Source organism: Megalops cyprinoides, chromosome 21 (assembly GCF_013368585.1).
Source record: "Megalops cyprinoides isolate fMegCyp1 chromosome 21, fMegCyp1.pri, whole genome shotgun sequence".
NCBI classification, from domain to species: Eukaryota; Metazoa; Chordata; class Actinopteri; order Elopiformes; family Megalopidae; genus Megalops; species Megalops cyprinoides.
In genome coordinates, this window is record NC_050603.1 from 18,463,678 (window position 1) to 18,488,357 (window position 24,680).

Consider the following 24,680-nt stretch of genomic DNA (forward strand, 5'->3'; position numbering starts at 1 on the left):
AAATGTTGAAATGCTTTATCTCTGATCCCAGTGGCTGTTGTAATTGGCCAGTGGACATTCCGGTGGTGCCAATTTCTTTGGCCAGGGGAACTCATAACATTATGTTTTGTCATAAAGCTGTCATAATGGAACAGCTTGTTCCTCTGTTTGTGGCCAGCAGTATTCAGTGACATTTGGCAAAAGTTAGGTTGTGAACTATTCACTACATCACAACACCGTGCTTCCCGGATGTGTTTGTGCTGTTTATGCCATTGCTGTTCACTTCTGGTGGGTCAGCCAATGTGAGTCTCTTTATGGTAAACGATGTATCTGCATATGATTCCTCACTGAAATGTATAGCACTCAGTTATTATAGAAACTGTGATAGAGGTTTGCCTTTTCTAAATAATAAATGAAGATCATTTAAGATGTGGGAAGTTTTTACCTTTATTTATTACATATTTTAAGTCCAAGAACTTAATTCTAGTAAAATATAAGAAATAGTAAAATAAAAGTAAAAGTAAAATATAAGTCTCTAAGCTCACCCACTACGGAATATTTGTTCATATATTTTTATGAATAATAGGGAAGCTCATTGTAATTTTGCTCACTACCATAAGCCTTAATGGAAAAATACAAAATCAGAGCTGTAGAGAGGAGGATTAGCTATCGGCAAACCTCTCAGCTCTCCGAGTGCAACTGTGACTGCCCAGTGTGGGGAAGTTTAGCAGCCAGTCATAGATGGAGGACTGCAGTAGGATGTAAACAGCTTTCATGTCTGTCTCTGATGGCAGACCTCTTTTGATGGAGAGTGGAGTGAAGGCGTATCTGTCTCTGAGAGGGGCTCCGTCCCCCTGGAGATCTGTCGGAGGCGCTGCTCTGCAGCGGGGCCGCCTGATTGGCTGTCGGGGGGATTGAGAGGCTGGCCGGTGAGCCGGCCCCTCCCCCCTCCTCTTTCTGCCTTGGCTCCGGAGAGAGGAGAGGAGCCAGGCAGATGAGGCAGAGGCAGACTGCGCTAACACTGAGCACAGACGCGGCAGCACAGACGCGGCGACACAGACACGGTGCCAGTCCTACACCCAGACCTCTCCAGCCCAGTGAAGAGGAAGAAAAAAAGAGCAAGAAAAGCGAAAAGACTGTCTATCAGCGTCTACGCCTTTCTGGATCAGGCTAGCATCCGCTCCTAGGCGGTCGCACTCCGGTTGAGAGGGTGACAGCCCCCCGCGGTGCGAGATGGGCAGGCAGGGGCACGACGCGGCCGCCGCCGCCCCCGGGACGCGCATGCAGCGCTCCCAGAGCCGCATGAGCCTGTCGGCGTCCTTCGAGGCGCTCGCCGTCTACTTCCCCTGCATGAACTCCTTCGAGGAGGACGACGGAGGTAAGGAGACCCATCTCGCCTCAGGGACCCCTCCCCCCCACCCCGAAAAACAGACAGACGAGGGGAGCAGGGGCAGGGGTCCTAACAGGAGCCGCAGGGTTGAATCGAGAGCCCTCAGTCAGGCAGTTAGTTAGCCCGTCTCTGGTGTGTTGCGTTAGGATAGAGTGTAGCCTCCACTGAGGATGCTCTCTCACTGTGGTGCAGCTCTTGGCAGAAACGTATGGAGTAACCCAAACTCAGTGTGTGGCCGTTTCTGTGATGTCAGTCTCCAGTGGTGCTCAGTGTACAAAAATGACCTTTCTCTTTGCAGCGACTGGTTCAACAGGAGCTTGTATCAGTTTTGTGGTTTGGAGTGATGTGCATAGTGTGAATGTGCATAGATGCATAGTGTCTCACGACCTTGGTAATAGCACCCGATTGCAATCTACACCGACTAGGATTGTGTAATTGAAGCTGATTATAAATATATAGTCACCATCATCAATCTTCTGTTCTCAGACTGTCTCAGCTGCTGTTGGTCTGACATTCGGTGTCGTTCCCTCACGTGGTGCGTAGCGTAAACCCCCCGTGCGTGTTCTCAAACGGCAGCTGCGGGTGAAATCTCGCCTCCTTGCCGCTCGGGTGAACCGAAAACGCGGTTTCGGGGGGCCTCGGAAGAGACGCTTCATTATGCAGCAAATGTAGCATGGGGCTGTTCATTAGCGTGGTCGCTCATTACGGCTGATGAAGGGAGGGAGAAAAAAAATGAATGAGAGACGGAGCGGCTAGAGTATCGTGTGCCCAGTGCCTGTGGGACTGCATGCCAGCTATTGATCGCCTGCGGTCCTCCAGTAAGCATACAGTGGCTTTCACCTAAAGCCCCAGACGTCACTGCAGCGGCGGCCGATCCTTAATGATTTCATCGACGAGAAACGTGTGAGACGTCTCCCTTATTCATGCCGAGTCTGGAGACTTCTGAATCATTTAGAAGGTCATTAGTTTAATTGATGAAACGTAATCAATTTCAGTTAATTAAAGGGAAAATTACCGAGCTCCTTCTCTTCTCAGATGATCCTCCTTCTTAAACTGAGAGTTATTGCTTTTTGAAGTTACACTTCGTTGAAACATGAGATGGTCTTTAAAGATCATCTCAGAAAAACAATGACCTGTTTTTTCTTTTCACTGCTATGAAAATGGACACAGGTTAGCAGAAATGGCCCTCATGGTTGCTGCTGATTGGTGTTGTGGTTGCTGTTTTTGCTGTCACCCAGCATTTCACATTTCAATGTTTTCATGGATGTTTTTTATTCATTTTTTCATTAACTCTGTGTTTATCTCAGTGAACTCAGTAATTTGTCATGTTGTGTAAGTTCTTTTTTTATCAATCAGTTGAATGAAGGACGTTTTAAACGATTCAGAAGAAAAGGTTTACAAGTCACTGGAATTTCATTCTCTTTTCCAGTCATTGATTTACTTGTTATGAGCAGCGTGTTGGAAGTCACGATTGCTTTTCATAGAGGCCGCTTTCCGCAGCACCGCATCGCTCTGTTGCTGCTGAACAGTAGCTCTGAACAGGAAGTGGAGGCAAGTGACAATAAATGACTGAGATTCTAAAGCACTGACTCTGAATGAAACTGGAGTAATGAGCTCCGCTTTGGCTATTTATAAGCCCCCTCTTCCTGCTCTAGCAGAGCCAAATGAGGAGATAAAAGAGCTGCAGTGACAACACTGTCACAACAAGCCAAGGGGACAGAATTAAACGCAGAGATACGAGGAATCTGCCTGCAAATTATACAGGGGGGTACATATCTAATCTTGTATCCATATACTGTATGTATGTAGTATTACATTAATACACATTCAATTATGAAGCTAAATAGCCTAGATCTATCATTTTAAGATTATGAGCAGGGATTTTGTGTACAATGAACAGTACAAAGTGTTCAATGTGTTAATTAATTTTTCCCATGAAAGGAGTGTTGACTTATTGTAATTTGTTTGGTGAAATTAGCGTAAGAGCTGTTCAGAGAGGGAGATATACATTCAGATTAAGACCTCTTGATCTGAACATCAGTGAGATTCAGTGTGTTAAAGCTAAGATGTGCTGTTTTCAGGGCGTTGAAAATTGCACATCCATGAACGGGAAGACCGATTCATTAAAGCACCGAGCCGCAGACTTTCTGACCCAGTGGAAGCGCTGACAGAGACTGGGTCAAAACCTTGTCTTCTCCCTGCTTTCAACAGCCCCTCTGGGAGCCTTCCACCCTTATTTCCCTCATGCATTCTTCTATGCCTGTGTTACGCCTGCAGCTAATAATGGATGTGCGAATTGACCCTTTGACCAAAACCGACGGTAGACTGTTAAAACCCCCCTGTAAGCAGTAAACATGTCAATGTATAAAAATGAATGGCTGTCCAATGTCCACTGTAAGCCTCATATGCGATTTCTCTCGATCTGAAGGCAGCGCTTTTTTTGCACTGATTTTGTGTTCCTTATAAATGGATGGGCCGACAGTTTATGCAGGTGTCTTTTTTGTCAATGAATAGTTCATGAATCTGGGGGCAGAAGGGTGGGAGGGTTGTTCTTCGAACCTCGGGCACTGCTGAACAGAGACTTGGGGTATCTGGATAGCAGGAAGAGGGCTAGAACATTCACAGGTTATGGAAGTTCCAAATAAGAGGCGTGTAGTTGCCTGGTAACTGGATGATGTCAACCAAGGCTACCTTCTGGAGGAATCATTGTCCAGAGGAATTATTGACATTGTTACATTTAAACGTTTGCATTTAACTGTACCCTAAATGCAATGACAGTAATATGGTAATATCGTTGGTTTGTGTCATGCCAAGATATGTGTTTAAATAGTTACATATGTTAATTTTGCAAAAATAAAATATATTAGACCATTAAATGTGATCTCTCAAATAAATGAAGTCAGTGCTAATGATCATTATTATAATTAGATTCAGATGGAATTCAGTCATGTCTCAGTAATCCATGACAACAAGTGAACAACAAATATAATCCATAACAACAAACAAATCTGAAATGGCATGTATTTGTGAGTACAGCCAGAGGGTTCGTCTATAACATGGATAGAATTCATTACTCATTGCTCTTTCATTAGAGATAAACTAGCGAGCGAGACCAATTACCCAAGAGTCAACACACGTTCCCCAGGCGACACCCCTTCTCCCCTTCGGTGCGCTGTCCCCAGAGCGGAGACGTCACGCAGTGTGACAGAGACCAGGGGGAGGGGTACACAGCCGTGGGACGGCACCCCTGTGGGCCTTTGACGTGTTTTTCGGGAGCCGCAGGCAGGGCGCGCAGCACGGCGGAGCACCTAAGCACCGTCCCGGCCACGTGTGCGCGGACCGCGCCTGTCACATCGATTCGAGGTGGACGGGGAGCAGGTTCAGCGGAGTGAGTCAGCTGTCACCTCGCATTAGCCGTGAGAGAGCTTCGCACGGCGCCGGCCGCGTGTTCCACTCCGTGCCGTGCAGAGCGCTGCTCTCCGGGCGCCCCCTGCAGGTAGCCTCTGGTCCTGCAGGCATTATGATGGCCCCACTGATGGACCACTGATAACAAAACATTCATAGCTGCAGAACTGCTTGTTACCCACTGGAGTGGAAGCAGCGCAAGAGATGTATAACTGGTCACAACATGAAACATCTGTGGACGTGGCGTATGCGCTTGGTAAGAGCGGCAGTGTAGCATAGTGGTAAGGAGCAGGAATTGTAACCGAAAGGTCGCCAGTTCAATTTCACACTGGGGCACTGCTGTTGTACCTTTGGGCAAGGTACTAACCCCAGAATTGCCTCAGTAAATATCCAGCTGCATAAATGGATATACCATGTAGAAAACCGTAACCTATGCAAGTTGCTCTGGATAAGAGCGTCTGCTAAATGCCAGTAATGTAATGTACTGTAAGAGCACTGTGTTAACGTGCCTCTCTCTCCTTCTCTCTCTCCGCTGTGCAGAGGCCGGTGGGAAAAAGCTGCGCAGCACGGTGCAGAGGAGCACAGAGACGGGCCTGGCCGTGGAGATGCGCAGCCGCATGACGCGGCAGGCCAGCCGCGAGTCCACCGACGGCAGCATGAACAGCTTCAGCTCCGAGGGAAAGTAAGCTGCCCCCCCCTCCTTCTCCTCCTCATCATCACTCTCTGAGTCTTACTCTTTTTACCGTCTTTCTCTCCAGTTCGTGTACCCTGACACGGCCCTGCCATCCACATTCAGGGTCTGCACTGAGATACATCACACTGTTTATTCTCGTAATCTGCCTCTTGTTAATGCGTGGTGACAGTGCCCTTGCCATCCCCTTTCAGAGCTGATACCGGGGAAGGCCACACTTTATTACAAATGATTATATCACGGTTAATAGCCTTTGATAGGTTTGTCTGTGCTGTGGAACTGTCCGTGTGTGTGAGTCCGGGCGGAGAGGTGACCAGTGATTTCTCTCTCCCCAGCCTCATCTTCCCCAGTGTACGTCTGTCATCTGACAGCCAGTTCAGTGACTTCCTGGACGGATTAGGCCCCGCCCAGCTCGTCGGGAGACAAACACTGGCCACTCCCCCAATGGGTAAGCTCTCTCACATGTCGTCTCTGCACATATATACTTCATGGCTAATGGTAGATGACCAATGCATGAGAACACTTTGGAACCAGTGCTAGCATTGTATGTGGATTTCTCAGTAGAACGTGTTAGGTTTTTCCTAGCTTGTAGATTGCTTCACCGCAGAAACAGTAGCGGTTGTGCTGTGTGGCCAGATCTGTTAAACCTGCTCCATATGGCTGTTTTTAGGTGACATCCAGATTGGAATGGTGGACAAGAAGGGATCCCTGGAGGTGGAGGTCATCCGAGCCCGCGGCCTCGTGGGAAAACCAGGCTCAAAGGCACTGCCAGGTAAGTGTCCAATCACAGGTAACCAAACCAAAGGCTTATCTACGAATCTTATTCCCAGTCACATACAGGCCACGTTCGGTCACACTCTCCTTAGAGGTCACTTAATTAGCCATCAGTGACCTTTTGACCAGCCGTGTTCAAGGCATGGATGTACATCTTCTCACCCATAAATAAATTAAAGTTGCTCATTAGTAATGGTTGCTAGGTGAGGCTGGTTTAGGGGTTGAAATGCTTTGGGGTGCTGACTGATGATAATGACTAGAAAGTAATTTGTCACTCCTAATGATCAATGTGGGATCTGATGTGATCACAGTTAAGCCAAATCAGCCTTTGCGGGGCCTTATTAATTTTGATTTAATTTGAGGTTTTGTAACTCATCTTCTCTACTTTGGAGGTTAATTGTTTGGGCATTTTTGTGGTCTATGATTACATGGGAGAGACTGTCATGGAGGAAACGCCCCTCCCAGACTAGACTGAGCGGGTGAATCTTTCACGTATTGGGTTGTACAGTCAGTAACTCAACCTTTTCTCACAGCACCCTACGTTAAAGTATACCTGTTGGACAACGGTGCCTGTGTAGCCAAAAAGAAAACAAAAGTAGCGAGAAAAACCCTGGACCCCCTGTACCAGCAGCAGCTGTCCTTTGAGGAAAGCCCAGCAGGAAAAGTGTTACAGGTACGTCAACGTCATTTTTTCAGATATCTACATAGAGTAATTACACATATCTGGACAAGATGGAAGGCTGTGTTTGTGTCACACACAGTAAGCTATAACTTCAGGTTTGTCTCTGAGATTGTTTTATATGAGAAGTGATATATTACTTCATAATTCCAGCCAGACTCTCTTGATGTTTTATTAAATTTCTTATGTTCTGTATACATGCAACACAAGCATGTGCTTTCTTTGTCATTTCTGAATCTTTAATTTGCAGGCAAATTAAGCTGTGCAGATGTAAGTGCATGGTAATGTTTGTGGAGTTATAACCATGGCCCATTCTGCTGGTTGACAGGTTATTGTGTGGGGGGACTATGGACGCATGGACCATAAATCCTTTATGGGAGCCGTTCAGATACTTTTAGACGACCTAGACTTGTCCAACATGGTGATTGGCTGGTTCAAGCTCTTTCCCCCTTCCTCATTGGTGGACCCGACCATGGCGACTTTAACTAGGAGAGCTTCCCAGTCCTCGCTGGACAGCTCCTCGGGACCCTTCGCTCGATCGTAGCACCACGAGGACAAGTAGCGTTGTCGTAGCAACCAGCATCGGAGTCAACGGTCTCGACAGGTCACGCCCTGGCTACACTGCATGCTTGATGTTGTGTCTTCTGAGCCCGTTACTAAGGATGCACCGAGCAGGCCTGCGCCCGCCGCCGCCGCTGCACACACCGTGCACCGGCAGAGCCCTCACCGGGAGAACCCAGGCGCAGGGTCACGGAAGGAACTTAGAACCACACGCAGCCCGGTGGCACTAGGTTTTTCATTCAATTTGAAGCCATGGAGAAAAAAAAAAATATGACAGAGAGCAGACAGTGATTGTTGAGTTCTACAGAAGCCCTGTTTAAAAAAAAAAAAAGAAAAGAAAAAGAAAAAACAACAATCATTTTTTTTCGTTTTTTTTTTTTTTTGTCTTTGTCGTTTGTTTCGTTTTTTTGTTGTTGATGTTCCTGTTGTACCCAATGGGGCGATAATGTTTCCTACCAGATGCTTGGTAATGCCATGCCAACAGGCCCAGCTGTTAAGCAGAGCCACAGGGACTATTAACAGGCTAGGGGCAGTACGCCGGGTCGGGAAGGACAGCCGACACCCACATGGGCCAAACCCCCAAGCAACCCCCCCCCCCAATCCCCCGATATGCATTATGTACTCTGAGTCAAAGCGGATCTTGAAACAGAATATTCAAAGTAAAACAAAAAAAAGGCAATACAGACGTGCTTACCGTCCGGGATCCAGTGTATTAGAGTCCACAACCATACGAACTTTTGTCATTCGACATAATTATTTCTCTGTTGATACCTTCTGTGAAATTTAAAAGGGAAACAAAGGAATTTTTTGCATGGAAATAAATTTAGTGGAACATAAAAAAAAAGAAAAAAGTTGAAAATTATTTTCTTGAGGCTGCAACTTGCAAAAAAAAAATGACAATAAAAAATGACTGACAGATCAGCCATTTTCAACGATTTATATTATTTTTAAAGATAAAATTTCACTAATGCATGGTTTTCAAGGGGAGTGAATGCAAGAGCGAGATAAAAAGGCACTATGTTTTAATCGTCATTTAGACCAATCATTCATCTGTACTTTTACGGATGGCCAGTATAAAGGGAAGCTAAAGGAAAACTCTCTTGCATTTTATTAAAAATGAGGTACATGTTCATGTGGCAAAGAGAGGGTTAAGAGAAACATAGAGTGTTCATTTCATCTTAAAGGTGTAAACCTTACAAGGACAAACATTATGTGCAAACTGTACTTCTCTCTTTCTCCACCATCCCAGGGTTACTGTTGAATTAATCATTGCCATCATTCTCAGATTCCACAGAATACGTCCAGATTTTCCAGGACTGTCTGGTACTTTGCAGTTCTGCGTTTGCGTTTCTTTGGGATGTGATTTCACAAGCATGTTGAGAGAGGGGTCTTTTTTGCAACATGGCTTGGACACACTTCCAGTAACTCAGCATGTTTTGATAAAGAAGATATTTGGAAATTTTTGCAGTTTCTTGTACAGTGCATGTAAACTTAGTTACTTTTCTCCCTCACCTTGAATTGAATTCTACAGCGAATCAGTTGGTTCTCTCCAACTGTGCAAACATTTGACAAAACATTCCACCTCCAAGGTTTATTATTTCTTTCTGATTAAGAATTAAAGAACTAAAATAAAAAGGTTTTATATTTGATGGAGGTTGACTGGGATAAAAATACTTAAGGTTGCAAGTATATTTTATTTTAATATTGTTCTAAAGAAAAGTTAAAAAATAAAAACAAAAAAAATGGATTGCATCAGTTGGAATAGCAAGACAAAATATACCAGGCCAAGAAACAGCAAAGGGTAGTTCTGAAATGCACTGGACTTTGCTGTGACATTCAACTTAACAGGCACTGCTTGTGAAACTAGGAATGCAACACATGGTATTTGGAAATGGGGAAATTGCCACAACATGAATTTTTAATTGTCTCTTGTTTTGAGAAAATGAAATCCATTTACTATATTTGGTTAATTTACAAGCCAACGCCAACCATCAAACAATGAAAACTTTAATAAATGTGATTTTATTTTTATTTTTTTCTTTTTAGAAAATATAAATGCTTCTCAAAATGGGAAGTATGTGAATCTAAAGGTAATTAAAATATTTTAATGAAATGAAATTGTGAGACATTATTGCTCCTACTTTAAAAAAAAAAAGATCTTGTAGAGGTATGCACTGAATACTTGTTTCTGCAACAAGGTCTATATCTGGGTTTTGATCTGCATTGTACATACCAACTGGTAGGATTGATGTAATTTGGATATACATAAGGAAGCTTATTCTGGAACAGGAGCCATGCCTCATGTGATAAGAGATGTTTCTGATCCTTTTGAATGCCTTTTCTTTTTTTTTTTTTGGTGCAATGTGTTCCTGCCAAGGCTATGTCTTGGTACAGTATGGTTGAGTACAGAGATTTATGTAAGTTATTTTTCAAATTAAAAAAAAATAATAAAAAATGGATATTACACAAACACTGAGTACCAGCAACCATACAAATAAATGCTTGAGCATTATCCTTTATTTTTATGTGATTTGAACTGTACAAACACACACAGTTCCCCATGTTTAGAATACTTTCCAAAGGAACTTTCCACAATTTATCCTGAGAAGAATGTTTATTTTCATTTTTATTTACCTCTAGTACAAGATGTACTAGGAGAAACTGAGGGGGAAAAAATCACATCTTTAAGAAAATCCAGCATCCAGCAAAAACAAGAGTTTGGCTTAAGTTACTTCATTACATTACAAATGACTAGAATGGGCACATACATGGCTTTACTGTTACACTACTGGTGACACACTTTTATCAGTAACAATATCAACACGTCCACTTTGTGTTGCACAAGTAACCTTCGGAACTATACCATATTTAAGGAGATAAGAATCCAGGACCAAAGAGGTAACTAGTCATTAGTCCTAATTGCATGTCTGTTCGTATCAAAAGGTAAGTCTTCTGTACAACTTGAACACAGCTAGCGTCACCACTTCAGGATCTACTGACAAGGATCTCAGTTAAAGCCAACTTGAGATTCAACAAAAATATTCTAAGCAGTGTCATAAAAATGAAGGAAGGAGCTGGTGATTAATGGCTCGTTAATTAAAGACAACGGTGTGCCTGGAAGTGATCAGCTGTGGGGTCGTTGAGGGCGCCTCTCAGCCAGTAGCGGCTTAACACCTGGAGGTTCCCAATGCAATTAGGGGCTTTACTTGTATCCGTTGAGTTAATTACTCGTTCAGTGGGGCCTAAAAAAAAAATGAGCAAATAACTAAGCTCAATCAGATCGCTGTGATGCCATCTAGTGTTCCGACACAGCGCCGATATACAGTATGTGCAAACAGACATCAAATACAAACTGAGACAATAAAAACCTTATAGGATGAGGGAAAATATGTGATCTCCCTTCTTCCCTGTCTGGCTCTCTATATTTGCACACCAGAATTAAGTACTTCAAAGGGCCTATTCAAGGGGGTGACGAACATCACAAGCGTTGTGGCTATACGGTGTACAGAATGACACTGAACAGAATACACTGTACAGTGTTAAAGTGTTACAGTAAATAGTGAAACAGTAGAGTTAGCTCTGTTTACACTGAAGCTCAGGTCACATATAAGTTGGCACAATTTGCTGGGGATTCGTTGCGCTTCATTCTCCTTGCTAAGCTCCACATCAGTCACTTCCCATTCACCGCTGGGGAGAATGCTGCGTCTCACCAGCTGTTACGTAAAATTCATCTTCCATAAGCTTTCTTAGCTCCCTCTGACTCATCAGTACCATGAAACAACATTATATCAAGCTTTAGAGGAGGGCTGTTTGGCACATGCACATGGGTAGAAAACACCACACAGACACTGTAGCTGTCTTCACTCCTTGTCTGAGGTTTCCCTTAATAAAAGCCATCTTACCAGTTTGAGGACAACACCAATATTATTACACAGATATTTAAACAAGTAGCCTTTACCATGAGATGTCCCTCTTTAAGGCAGTTAACTAAATGTTTGGGGTGGGGGGTGGGGTCAACGAAAATTTGCCAGAACCTCTCAGTACCGTGTGGAAAACTGAAAAACTGTCCTGAGAGATAATGAAAATTCTGATATCTCCCTATGGAGTGACAGACCATCTGAGTCTTCTTAGTCAGGGGTCATCGCCATGTCTTCACCGTTACAGACTTTCCCAACTCTCAAACATCGCAGGTTGGTTCAGGATATGAGAATTATAGTTGGCTGGGTAAGGCGGCTTGGCACCCATACACTGCCCTTGATCATTAGTGTGTGCTGAACATAAAACGCACTGCGCTAATACCCATTTTTCCTGCCGCCCACATAACCTTCAAATCTTGTAAAGAGATTTATGAGGTGAAATGACTTTGATAGGTGCATCAGAACTGGCAACTGGCTGGGTTAAACGCCTGGCGGCCATATTGCGCATAGATGCTGAACTGGGCCAAAGAGGTTTTTTTCCTTGTCTCTCATACATACAACCCACGCATCTTTCATACAGGTTAATGTGACATCCGTTTCATATGTGAGTCATAACACCTTTGATCCCAGGCGCCGTTTACAGCAGCTTGGAGACATTTATAAATGCGTCACAATGTGAGATGTGTCATACGTTACTAACGTGGGAAAACCATGTGCAGCCTAGGACTGACTACATATCTAGGATGAGCAAAACTACTTAACATACATCTAGGCACTAAGAACAATGAGTGTGTCAAACCTGAGGCTCATCTGAACACTGAAGTGGAAATGAGCGCTACTGTACATGAACGGAACTAAATGAACACTATGATTATCAACTCTACTGTTCGGTCCTGGGGAAATATTTAAAAAGCTAAAGTGAGACAGCGCTCGAGCAACGAGTGTTCAGGTTATCCCTGTCATAGTACCTGTATCCTTGTCAGAGGCCAGTGGATCCACAACCTATGGCAACATAACCATTGCAGTATGTTACGCCCCTTTTATGCAAAGTGTAAATAAAAACAAAGTTTCATACAAAAAATGAATACTTGGATGGATAACAGACACAATTCCAAGTTCTCAGAAAAATTAATGAGAGAAAAAAAATCTGAAAGCATATGTCCTGCAGTCCTTTGTAAAAGAAACTAGTCGTTTCTGGCTTCTTCTCTGGGTCAGGTTGGCCACTCCAGATCTAAGTTATTGTAGTAGTGAAAAATCTGAAAGCATAGTTACTTTGACAAGGTTGACCACAAAAATTGATACACATTCTACATTCATACATCATCAATGACTCACGGAGGCCATAAAACAAAGAGACAGTCTGAGGTGTAGAAGCTGCTTTATATATGGAAAGATCATTCCGCAGTGACAGATCCAAATGTTTGTCTGGCATTTCAACCATTACATTCATCTAGGAAACATAACCTTTATCCCCGACTGCTATTCGTTCTCAATGTAAAAATACTATGCCGGTTGGAGGTAGTCTCTAAACCCAAGACAACAATGTTACAGTATTCCAAGATTCTAAAAATGTCTGTGAAAACATCATATAAAATGTTAACTTCCACATTCTTTTAATCTGTGCCAAAGCTTGTCCAGCTTGTGCAGCAGTCTTTTGCAGTCTTCAATTGTAAATGCAAACCACTGATACAAATGAATCCAACAACCGCTTGTTTTGCCGGCAGGTGCTGACTGGATTGCAGGTAGATAAACATCTAGGTGGGAAACTAAAGTAAAACAACCTTTATTAAAAAAAAAACATAAAAAAATCTAATTTTTCATCCATTAACCATCTCACATGGAAAAAAAATGTTCATCTTTCATTTACACGGAAAGGTTCTCAACATTACTTTCCATTTACACAATACAGTTACAGCTTATTGAGTAGCTTGCCTCTTTCTGGGCATTTAATATTGAATCACAACAGCTACTTTAACAAAAAAAAAGACTAGGATGCTCAAAAAAATGTCACCAATCTGCCGTCATTGGTCCTAATCCACCTGCAAATGCCGACATGAAGGTACAAAACTTCCATGAGGTGTTCAGGACATTTTCTCAAAGGCAAACACCAGGTATATACCTGAATGAGACAAGACAGGACAGAGGAAGAGAATTCTGTGTAAATAAAGTTCAGTCACAAAATACATGTATATGTAAAAACAATGTCACTTGTGACACATGTCCGATACCAAACAAAACAAAGCCATGTCCACACTCAGAAACAGTAAGCTTGCATACATAAGGCAAGACAAAATCTCATATCTGTAATAGTGTAATATTCAGTGCAGCTTCACTGCAGCAAATCCACATGCAAAGCTTCAACTTACTTGTAGCTTCCCACTCTGACTTGCTTAACGTACCCTGTTGGGAAAGGGATGGAAAACATCATTCAAACACCAAAATCCATTTTCCTCCAAATGATTTAAAAATCAGAAACCAGTCCTCTTGCAAAGCCTCTTGTGAGGGCAGACATTTAAGGTAAAATACAATAGGAACAAACTGTCCGGAACTAGTCCAGGCACAGACTAAATACGCCAACATGCTGGACACCATTAAACAGACCTCTCCATCCTGGATGCCACCGCAAACACTTACCAAAGGCAATCTGACACCAGCGCACTCTGCCCGCCTCTGGGCGTGTTCGTACTCTTCTGGGCAGCTGGATGATAGCTTGTTTCTGTCATCTGCTGGGTATGGCTGGGGGCAACAAGATATGCATATTCTGAGCACTTTAAATGAGGTAGAGCCTCATACAACAGCCACAAACGGCCGTTAACAGGCATGATAGGCAAGCAATACGAGCAATACATTATGGAAAAGTGAATGAGGCATTTGCATCTTAAAGACACTGCAATGATATATCCCTGTTCATTCTGGTTGTGCAGAGTTTGGAAAGAAATCCATTTAAAAACATGCAGACCTAAGAGGTTTAATGACAAAACCATGCCATTCAGACCAGCTACGCTCCTCACTCTCTGCTTATAGTGTAGAGAACATCTAGGACATCAAGCCTACCGTTTATATTACATACACAATACTAACACAGCTGTAGCAAAAGCCTCGGTTTTCCCCTGACAGGCCTTTGATGTTGGCTGCAGTCCTGGTCACAAGTGCTGCATTTTCTCATTATTAACTCAAGGGGGCAGCAAAACACCATAAACATTTGCATCGCAGCTAGCACAATGGGAATATTAAGTCCGTAGTAGCTACTGAGGTATTGCTGTTATACCATTGGGAATATACACATTATATATAAATGAGCATAAATGGGGGCTCTAAAACTGGCTAAAGGAAGGGGTTAAAGGTCATGAGTAACAGATTAAGTTAAAGCCCAGGATATTTTCAGAGTATTTATGTATTGATTTGTAATATGCCAAAGAGTAGCTTACAGGGAAAATAGGGCTTTGGCAAGAAAATGGTACTAGTTATAGTATGGCAATGGCGTGGTGTAGTGGAAAGGAGCAGAGACTGTGACCCAAAAAATGCTGGGTTGCCAGTTTGAATTCCTGCGTTGGCACTGCTGTTGTAGCCTTACGTATGGTGCGTAACATCAAGCGGCTCACTAAATATCCAGCCCTTTACATTGATAAAACATAAATATGTATGCTATGTATGTCATTCTGGATAAGAGCATCAGCAAGGAAAATGTCAATTTCAATGCATTTCTAACGAGCCATTTTCATTTCAGTGGTGATTTGTGATTGAATCACAAATGTATGTGGTAAGACACAGAAGTATTCACCTCCAGAGCCTGCATCTTCTTCATGAGAGATGCGTGCTGCTCGTTCTTGATCTTCTCCTTGAAGAACTCGTAGAAGGTTTTTTTAAACACCAGACGCATGTTGTACTTCTTTGCCATCCTATGAAAGTGTGGGAATGGGACAATTCATGTTATAAATCTGTGGATAATGTAAAATGCACAACTATCTCTCCTACATATGTTTACAGGACCATGCCTCTAATACAAAGGAACAGATTAACCATTAATAATAAAAAGTAGTGTTACAGACTAGAATCTAGAGACAGAGAAACACAGTCAATATAGACACACAACTTAAATTTGGGTGTATATCTGGATATGCATGGTGCATTTAGAAAAATGAACTTGTAGGTCTTGATTTCATCCACTTCCTGTCAGCCGGTTAAGGAACAGATTATATGCCATGCCTTCATATCTATGCGAGACTGCTCCATCTACTGGAACCAACAGGCACTTCCACCTCAGAGATAACCACGTTTGCTTGCACTCATTCAATAAAGTTTGGAATGAGCCAGCAAAAAATAAAGAAACCAGTTACGTTAGACAAAATAAATTAATATCATGCTGGCAATCAAACACATTCACACAAGAACTAACCATTGTACTCAGCATGTTTACAAGTAAAAAAAAAAATTCACAGAGCCGACTTACTCCTCGAACAGCGGGAAATAAACAAGGAACTCCGGTACGTTGACAACCCCCTCCAAGTTGAAGTCATACTGACAGCCAAAGAGTGGGTAGTCTCCCTTCTTCTGAAACGTCACACTGTACACCTCGTTCCCGAAGGAATTGGAGTCCGATGCTTCAAGGCGCTTCCTGAAAACATTAAAATGTCTTCAGACTGCTGAAATCAAGAATCCTCACACTCCAGTAATTAAACGTTATATCAAAATAACACAAGCACAAAAAAGGAAAACAGGACCATTACTCCCGTTTTTATTTAGTGAAGTGTTAGCTTAATAAAGCCTCCTTCAATTCCCCTTCTTCTCAAATTAGCGAGGACAGATTTTTAAAAAATCAGTTTTATTATCAGCTTGACTTTACAGACTGACGTTACAGAATTCTTCGTTCCAAACCGCTCATCTGCAGCTAGCGCTGCCGTTGCGCGCCCACTCACACGAGCTCGAAGGCGTCGGGGGTGGTGCCGATGAAGAAGCCGCCCGGCCGAAGCCTCTCGCAGGCGTTCCGCAGCATCAGGTCGGCCTGCTGCTGCGTCTCGAACGAGTAGTGATACACGAACTGGCAGCTGCACACGTCGAAGGCCATCCCCGGGTCCTTCAGCTTCTCCGACAGCATCTCCTGAGGTCAGAGGGGGGGAGCGACATTCAGAGAGCAGGGCGTGACAGCGTCGCGGTGACGCTTTCAGAGAGACCCGCGCTCCCGCTGTGAGCCGATTCCCGTTTATGTAGGTTTATTTTTAACAGCTTGGTAAAATGAACGCAGGAAGACTTTGCAGATTTGGATAATGCAGCATTTTAAAAATGAGTAAAATCCTTTTTAAATGATACATACTACAATAAAAGCGCCGATTTTTCTCACATTACAGAACTGCCATCCTGACCACTTGCTCTTTTTTGTTCACTGAAGTGCCTCTTGTTGAAATAGCCTTTGAGCCAGGTCATTACATATAATGAGAGAAACCATTCCCAATTAACTTTGTTTCATGTGACTCTCACAGGCACAGTGTACAGCGTTAATCCTTCCTGTAGTGAACCTATTCTGCCCAGCGCCAGGCAGATGTGTGGGAAAGCATTTGTACCTTCGTGCAGTCTGCCACAACGAACTCTGCGCTGAAGATGCGCTCATTGGGGCGGCACTTCCTCCTCATGTCGCTATAGCGCTGCTGGCACTGCTCCACCGACACGGCGGCGATGTCTGAAGGGACAGAGAGGGAATTCAAGGGGCGTGGCATACAGGACGCGTGTTCTGAGGACAGACAGCGGTGTTGGCGTAGTGCTATGGAACACAGCTCATCACCTAAAGGACCTAAAGGGTGTCTATTAAGTAAATAAAACACATCCACGTACATCCACGAACAAAGAGATGAATGACATTCTTGTGATAGATTTGTGACTGTGAGCTTGTCAGACAACATATGCAGAACGCAAGGGAAGTTGAACAGCACGAGATTTTGGAGCGAGTACCACAAGGGAGCATGTCTTCGCCATACCTGCACACACCAGCCTGTCGATGTGGCCTTTCCTCCACTTAAGCAGGTCTCCACCTTTGCCGCAGCCCAGGTCCAGCACACACACCTCCCTACGGCTCCGCCTCACCTTGTCCAGGATCTCACCTGAGGGGGAATAAACGGCACGCTTCACACACAGCCCCCGCTGCTGCCCAGAGAGGCGTCAACTCAAAGCTAAAACAGCACTGAAACACACAAAGCCTTCTGCAGCGGTGAATGAAATGATTCACCTTGTTCAAAAAAAAAAAAGTGTGTAAAAAAAAGCACAAATTAGTAAATAGCCTGATAATTTAACCTTAACCTTTCTGGTGTAAACACTTTAAAGATATGTTCTGAAACTTCACAGAAAACAGATGCATGTTGGTCAGGAGGAAATGATGTCATAATTCGGCGCCTCACCAATGAGAACACTCTTCAGCCAGTTGTTGAAGTTGCGCATGTGGAAGATTCTGCTCTGGCTGCGAGCCGCCAGACCACACTCCTGAAGGGTATTGTAATGCGTCGCCACTACCTGACTGTGGCCCTCTTCTGTCACCTTTGGCAGAGAGAAAGAGAGAGAGAATGTGTCTGTTGACCTTACTGATCCACAGGGCTACCCTCTGGATGTGTTAGCTGCAAAGCACTGATGAAACCGTGTGGGGGGGAAAAAAACTGTGGCTCTGGCTGCATGTGCTCTTTCTTTGTAAATATCCCCCACAGCACACTTATTATGCCAAACCTTTTTCTATAACTTACGAGTTTCTTAATTGGAGAGGTGTTGTCTTCATCTTGTGTCTCACGTTTCCTCTTCATAGAATGTTGGGCTGTACCTGAGTCGTCATATCCCTGCGTGCTGCATGACGGTAGCCCGTTCCCCTCCTCACTTGCCAAAACCACATTGGGCAGCCCTGCGTGCGCTTCTTTCTCTGCCACTTTTTCCATTATGGCAGTCGGAACCAGTATTAGCCGTTACTCCTCAGCGTTTGAGTGGACTTGCGCATGCAAATGTCGGCAAATTGGCAGCTCCTCACGATTCTTCGGCTACGTCTTCATAAAACAAGAGGAAAGTATACAAGCGTGTGATTAGTTTACGTAGGAATTGCAAGTATTCTGATATCTGACAGCTGTTAATTATCACAACTACAGATATCACACCTCACCCATGTACTTCAGGTATCTTTCAAACTGAAATTGTGACCTACTCATTGTGACAAAATATGGAACTTAGGATGAAATGGAACTGAATTCAATGTATGAAGTCAAGCACTGTCCAAACACTGAATTTCTATTATCATGCATTAAATAATTCCACTAATCTGACTGAAAGTGTATTTTTCCACTTTGTTGGGAAACACTTGATACAGAGCCCGCTGTGGGCTATTAATACAATAAAAAATAAAAATATATATATATATATATATAGAAAGAGAGACAAAGATAACACCGAATTTCGAGGAAGGCAAGAAAAAAAAAATTACCCCGAGAGGAAACGACACAAGGTAGACTACCTGACTATTGCAGTATGTGGAAGGAGGGAGATCCATATCTGAATTGAAAGACTTAAGGATCGCCCTCCCCCGAGACAAATACTCTCTTTACGTCTGCTTTGGGGCTCAGTAGAAACCGGTTGGGAGTCCGGAAAATTGTGCTAACTAGCTACCACTGCAAACCCGTGTCTATTAGGCAAATGCTGGCTGCCTAGTTAACTGAAAGTAAAGGGAAAGCGAACTGAAATCATAGGTCTGGAGAGGAAACGCACATGTGAAACTGAAACTATAGCAACACCTCACATGATCAGACAGTGGAGCTGCCTCGCTAGCTACCTATCTCCTATTTGAAATGAAAGCTAGACAATTAGCCACAATACTTAACACAGACCAGCGAAGCTAACTAGCTAGCTACAAGAGATGGTGCTTTGACTGGCAATCTAACGATGCATGAGGGACCAACTTAAGAGCGCATAGTGGGTTCAATGCAACAGGCGAATAAGGTGGCACTTGTAATCATTTCAATGCACTGGCAGAAATAACATTATATATTTCGTTTACTACGTATGAGGCAAAAACAAATCCTCGGGTTAACACTCACTTGAGTTTTCCGCCATCATGCATGCAGCAAAGAAAACACGGAGCAAAGGGTGCTGGGAACAAGCTTTTCTATTTCCTGTCGCCATTCTGTTTTCTGTGGTTTCCCATAGACACTGGGAAATGTAGTTAAAACGTCTTACCGGCTCTCAAGGTGAAAGTTGGCCGTAAGTCTGATCTAGGACCGAATTATTCAACAATATTTGTCATTTTAACCATTACTTTCTAAACAGAAAAGCGTATCCTAGATATGAACTCACGAGTGGCTTCTGCTTGGAGTACCAGCGCCTGAATTACTAGTGGTTCACCACACAGTAGGCACTACATTTCCCATGATGCATTGCATGCTCATTCAACATATGTGGTGTCTATTCGTCCTAAAAGATTCCCTGAATGACAGAGGGGACATGCTATAGTTTCTACCATAATTCATGTTGAAACATCACATCATCATGTTGTCAGTGCGTTATGTAAGTATATAATGAATTTAAGTGTATTGTATATAAAAGATGTACGCTGCAAGTAATGAATGCGTGTGCAAAGCTAGCCGGAGTTCAGGAGAGGGCCTTTGCTAGCCAGCAAAGGTAACCATCTAGCTAACTAGTTAACCAACTAGCTTTTTAGCTAACGTCTGCTAGCTAGCTAGCTTGCTACAACAAATTTCTGTCTTCATAGTTCTTGATATTGATACATTAACTTGGAAATGGCTAACGATGAGAAGTCTCTTAGCTACCAAAGGTGTCAGTGTAAACCTTTTCAAGCAGAAGGTTACATTAGATTCCTATTTATCGTTGCTAGTGGGTAGCTAATTGTATTCAAACTAGGACCATAACAACATAATGACGGCTTACCGGTCTGGAGTTTTCGACGTATCGGACTTACGAATGGTAACGTTGCCAGGGAGGGACAAATTCAGCAATTTAGCCAACCGGTGCCGTTATGATTTTGTTTATCATTTAATTGTATTCATTTCGTTTGAAGTGTTGTGAATGTCCCATTCGTTGCAGCTGCGGGATTAACGTCATTGGATCACTCAGGTAAAATTGAGCTGCTATAATGTACGATTAGTTGGTGATAATAGCTAGCCAGCTATCTTTTTTTTTTTTTTTTTTTGATTTTCCTCGGACCAAAGATGAGTTGAGATCCACTGTTGAGGAGTTTTTATGAACCTATGTGTTCTGATGCCCCAAAGGTCTGGGGGGAGTAAAATAAGGGAAAGTTGGTGGTTGAAAGTACGCGGCGTTGATCAGTCATAATATGTAATTGGTGATTAACACGTCCAACCACAACCTTTTTGCAGTTTTATTTTTTAATACTTCTTGAATTTCGCTTAGGAACTTATGAATTAATCTGTGCTGTAGGTGGATTTATGACAACATAAGAGAAAACTGTCAATATTATTTGCATGTATGTGTGTGTGTATGTATGTATGCATGCATTGCAGAATATAGTTTAGGCGTTCTTAAATGCTTTTGATTATATAATGTCATTCGCACCAGATCATGGAGTTGCTTCAAGAGAAAAGTGAACCTCTAGTAGTGAGCTGAAGAGGGGAAGGTACAGGTGTATTTGTGACCATTTACCCTCTCCCACAGGCACTGGGGCGGTGGAAGTGATGGTGGCGAGGGGGTTGCAGCGGCTCTTGCACTGCAGAGCCCCGCTGCAGTCTGTGCTCTGGCGGTCGCTACTGCCCTGCCCGGCGCCGCGACAGCCACCCGTCGGGCCGCTGGGTGCGCGGTGCATACGGACCCTTTGCCCCAGGCCTCGGTGGGTGAGCACGTCGGGGGTACCCGCTGCAACGGCGCCGCGCAGCACAAGCTCCGGCGATGAAGCCCGGCGGACCCCGACCGAAACCGGGACCGCCGCGGAGATCTCCACAGAGACGGATCCCCTCCAGGACAAGTCCATCAGCATCCTCCAACGGTTTAAAAGGACCTTTAAGCAGTACGGGAAAGTCATGATTCCCGTGCATCTCGTAACGTCCTCCGTGTGGTTCGGCACGTTTTACTACGCTGCCATGAAGTAAGTGAATCCTCCTTCGCTTTTCCTTTCTGGCAACATACAGGTCTAGTCAGCCTGTAGGTGTCAGAATGCCCGGGAGCACTTGATTTTCCTTTTGAAATTTTTTTTTATTATCATTCGTGTTACATTAGTGTATGGTTACGTTTGCTATATTTGTGTGCTACATTTCTTGCAAATATGATTAAGATCCAATATTTGAAATGTGGTGTCCTGTTGACACATACTTGCCCAGTACTTGCATGTTTCAGTGCAGTCTACTGAGTGTAACATGTCTGTCTAGGAGATTGCTTCCCTTGTGTAAGAGTTTCCTCCACTTGGTGTGGGCACACTGTAAGTAGCTAATTGGCTTTCTCGTACTTTGATCCTTACAAGCCTGGTGAATCAAGGTAACTGGCACAGTTTTGAAACTGAATGTAGTAAACATGTCTGGGTCATTCTCAGCGTGACTGATTCCCAGTGTATTCAGTCTAACAGCCATGTTCATAATCCTTAAATCTGAGCCGCTAATTTAAGGGGTTTTGCTTGTTTTTCTACAAGTTTTAACAACTGCTTATCTCATATTCTGCAAACAAACTAAAGAACAAATAGGCAAATTGTGTGTAGTTGGACAAAGAAAAGTCCCAAAAGAGTAGAGTAGTTTGCTGCATCATGCTTCACACAGGAATTCAAAAACAGAAAGACTCCCTTGTGTGAAAATAATTTGAATTGTGTCCCTGGTGTGAGATCATAACTTTCCCAATAACATTTTTTTAATATGTGTGAGTATGATGTCTTCGCTGTCCTTATCTCTAGGGGCGTGAATGTGGTTCCATTCCTGGAGGTTATTGGATTTCCTGAAAAGATTGTTAATCTTCTGCAGAGCTCTCAGAGTGGTCACGCGATCACTGCCTACGCCATGTACAAGGTGAGCCTGCAGACCTCCCCCACACCCCCACACACCCTTCATTTTTCTGTTTTTCCGCATTTGTGAATGTGCGTTGAGCTCAGATTTAATGTTAAAAACCTTAAGTGAGTGTCTTTTAGTGAGTGATCTTGGTTCTTGATGTTTAATAGATTGCAACTCCAGCAAGGTACACCATGACGCTGGGCGGGACGTCGCTTTCGGTGAAGTACCTCCGGAAGAAAGGGTACATGTCTACCCCGCCCCCCGTGAAGGTGTATCTCCAGGACAAAATGGAAGCAACGAGGGAGCGCATTTCTGAAAAAATGGAGGAGACTAAAGGGAGGATCTCGGGGAAGATGGAGGAGACCAAAGACCGCTTCTCCGGGAGGATGGAGGAAACCAAGGACAAGCTCACCGAGAAACTCCAGGAAACCAAAGACAAAGTGTCTTTCAGGAAGAGGGCCGAGTAGATTCACTCACGCCATTCAGCAAAGATAAGCTTAGCACCTCATGGATGGCGCTCTGTGAAAAATGTCTGAGAGGCAGATGCGTAGACATTGCACAACAAACCGTAATCGGGCACGTCGTAATAGTCACACTTGTATGTCTAATGGTCATGTCTTAGTCTTGTCAGTTTCTCACTGGGCTGAAATCAGGCCATATTTATGACAATTAAGAAGCAGAATGTTAAATGGCTAAATTAACCCTAACAGCTTGTTGTTAATGGCATTTTACCATCATGGATCTGGTTCACAACTCTGAAGTTACTCACAGTATCAGTCTTTTAAAGACATATAGCAGTGGTTTGAAAAAAGCTTGCGGACCATCAACTATACAGTTAATATCTGTGTAGGCTTGACTTTAAAACCTGTGTAGAGACTTGTTTAATTGCTTAAATACTGCTGTATTTCCTCTCCTTAAAAAGAGAGAGCCGTGTTAAATAAGATTTCAACTGAATTATGTTTTATTTATTTTTTCAAAGCTAATGTCTAATTTATGTAATGTTATGTAAAGCTTTGTCTTATTTATGTCATGAGTATTTGCACTGAACCAAACTACTCACTTCAGATTTCCTGTTCACAGTTTGGAATGGTTAAACCATCTGTATTTACTTGAAATGAAATGCTTCAACAAAATGGCAAGAAATTTACAAGTTCAAAACCTTTAAATGGAAAACTATGTTACCAGAGTAGCTGAACATGTACATTTACAGTAACATTACATTAGCTGAAAATGCTTAACTGTTGATTACCTATCAAGATAATAGATGGCAATAATCTGCATATAATATGGTAATAAATTCAAATACTGCAGTGATGTGGTGGCACAGATGTACTGCAAAAGAAGACACATGTACAGGGGTTCGGCAGGAAAGAAATGAGACCTTTCTCAACTTCAAAGTAGTTGAGGGAATAGAGAAAGTAGATTTATTGTAAACAGAATTTATGTTGCAACTCAAAGGACAAGCTCCTCTTGTGATTTAAACAGTTCAACCTGGAAAAAAACTATTTTACATTTACATTTTGACATATATTTAAATCTTTGCATTCTATGCATCTGTGCATTCTATTAACTACCAAAAATGTTACATTTGGTGTACAACCAAACTTGTTGCAGCTTGAGTGAAGTCCCCAAGACACACCACAGGCTACTTTTGTCATTTATCACATTAATGAAGCTCATCAAGTGACTCGGGAGTGTGATATGTCATAGTATAATAAACAGATAATCTGATGAACATTAGTCCAAACCCTTAGAAGTGGATTCAGTTCTAACTTAATTGCTTGTCATAGTGGCATTTGCTGTCATAGTGGCATCCAAACCGTATCATTGTAGTGGTGGGTGAATATGTGGGGGTACATTAAAGGAATTGTTTTAACTAAACATGAATAAGTCATATTTATAGCCAGGATGTTCAGTGACTGCCTGAAAACCAGTCCTGCTTGGAGGTTGGCCTTCCTGGATGGGACAAAAAATTGCTATCATCAGCAGTTTTGCTTCAAAATTTTATTTTTGATGGGATCCAAAGGCCACCTGTACCTGGCCTTGCGTTGACGCATGCCGGCCTCTGATGGCCATAATGCTCGCTGTGAGAGAGGTATAGGGAACAGACATGGCAGAGGCTGTTTCATTTACAATGCTAAAATTGCTTATGGCATGGAATCCCATCCAGGTTCAATTGCTGTAATAGTCTGGCGCAATTAGGCTTTTGTCATATTGTTAATACAGGCAAATATGATCAGACCGAAGCAGGAATAAAGTATGAGAATGCACTGTGTCAGTGTTCTTTATTCCCAAAGAATGTAGTTGGATAGGTGTAAACAATCCA

At 43.1% G+C, this 24,680-nt stretch overlaps 3 protein-coding genes across 18 annotated transcripts in view; 2 read left to right on the plus strand and 1 right to left on the minus strand.

Moving 5' to 3' along the window:
• The window catches only part of LOC118796481 (regulating synaptic membrane exocytosis protein 2-like), a 151,274-nt gene extending 143,422 nt beyond the window's left edge, over nucleotides 1–7,852 (plus strand). For 14 of the 15 annotated variants that reach the window (XM_036555367.1, XM_036555372.1, XM_036555369.1 and 11 more), the window contains 5 exons: nucleotides 5,315–5,456; nucleotides 5,801–5,913; nucleotides 6,136–6,237; nucleotides 6,773–6,912; nucleotides 7,247–7,852. In XM_036555367.1, the coding sequence (XP_036411260.1) occupies nucleotides 5,315–5,456; nucleotides 5,801–5,913; nucleotides 6,136–6,237; nucleotides 6,773–6,912; nucleotides 7,247–7,462 (713 nt within the window). In that variant the 3' untranslated portion in view covers nucleotides 7,463–7,852. Of the gene's footprint in view, nucleotides 1–985; nucleotides 1,358–5,314; nucleotides 5,457–5,800; nucleotides 5,914–6,135; nucleotides 6,238–6,772; nucleotides 6,913–7,246 lie in introns of those variants that run through there. The other variant, XM_036555382.1, reaches the window with a different exon arrangement.
• A 4,914-nt stretch (nucleotides 7,853–12,766) lies between these two features.
• rnmt (RNA (guanine-7-) methyltransferase) lies at nucleotides 12,767–19,487 on the minus strand. The gene is made up of 11 exons (XM_036515868.1): nucleotides 19,451–19,487; nucleotides 18,119–18,409; nucleotides 17,783–17,918; nucleotides 17,366–17,488; nucleotides 16,955–17,070; nucleotides 16,313–16,494; nucleotides 15,847–16,011; nucleotides 15,178–15,295; nucleotides 14,031–14,132; nucleotides 13,763–13,796; nucleotides 12,767–13,515 (listed from the first exon to the last, which is right to left on the minus strand). The coding sequence occupies exons 2-11, from the start codon at nucleotides 18,302–18,304 to the stop codon at nucleotides 13,478–13,480; spliced, it is 1,200 nt and encodes a 399-aa protein (XP_036371761.1). The 5' UTR covers nucleotides 18,305–18,409; nucleotides 19,451–19,487; the 3' UTR covers nucleotides 12,767–13,477.
• Nucleotides 19,488–19,805: 318 nt separating this feature from the next.
• Nucleotides 19,806–23,170, plus strand: fam210aa (family with sequence similarity 210 member Aa). 2 transcript variants are annotated; one of them, XM_036515928.1, is made up of 5 exons: nucleotides 19,806–19,916; nucleotides 20,454–20,483; nucleotides 21,042–21,468; nucleotides 22,261–22,372; nucleotides 22,522–23,170. In XM_036515928.1, the coding sequence occupies exons 3-5, from the start codon at nucleotides 21,062–21,064 to the stop codon at nucleotides 22,819–22,821; spliced, it is 819 nt and encodes a 272-aa protein (XP_036371821.1). In that variant the 5' UTR covers nucleotides 19,806–19,916; nucleotides 20,454–20,483; nucleotides 21,042–21,061; the 3' UTR covers nucleotides 22,822–23,170. The 2 variants fall into 2 exon arrangements, with proteins under 2 accessions (XP_036371821.1, XP_036371820.1); XM_036515927.1 differs by lacking the exon at nucleotides 20,454–20,483.
• The last annotated feature ends 1,510 nt before the right edge of the window (nucleotides 23,171–24,680 follow it).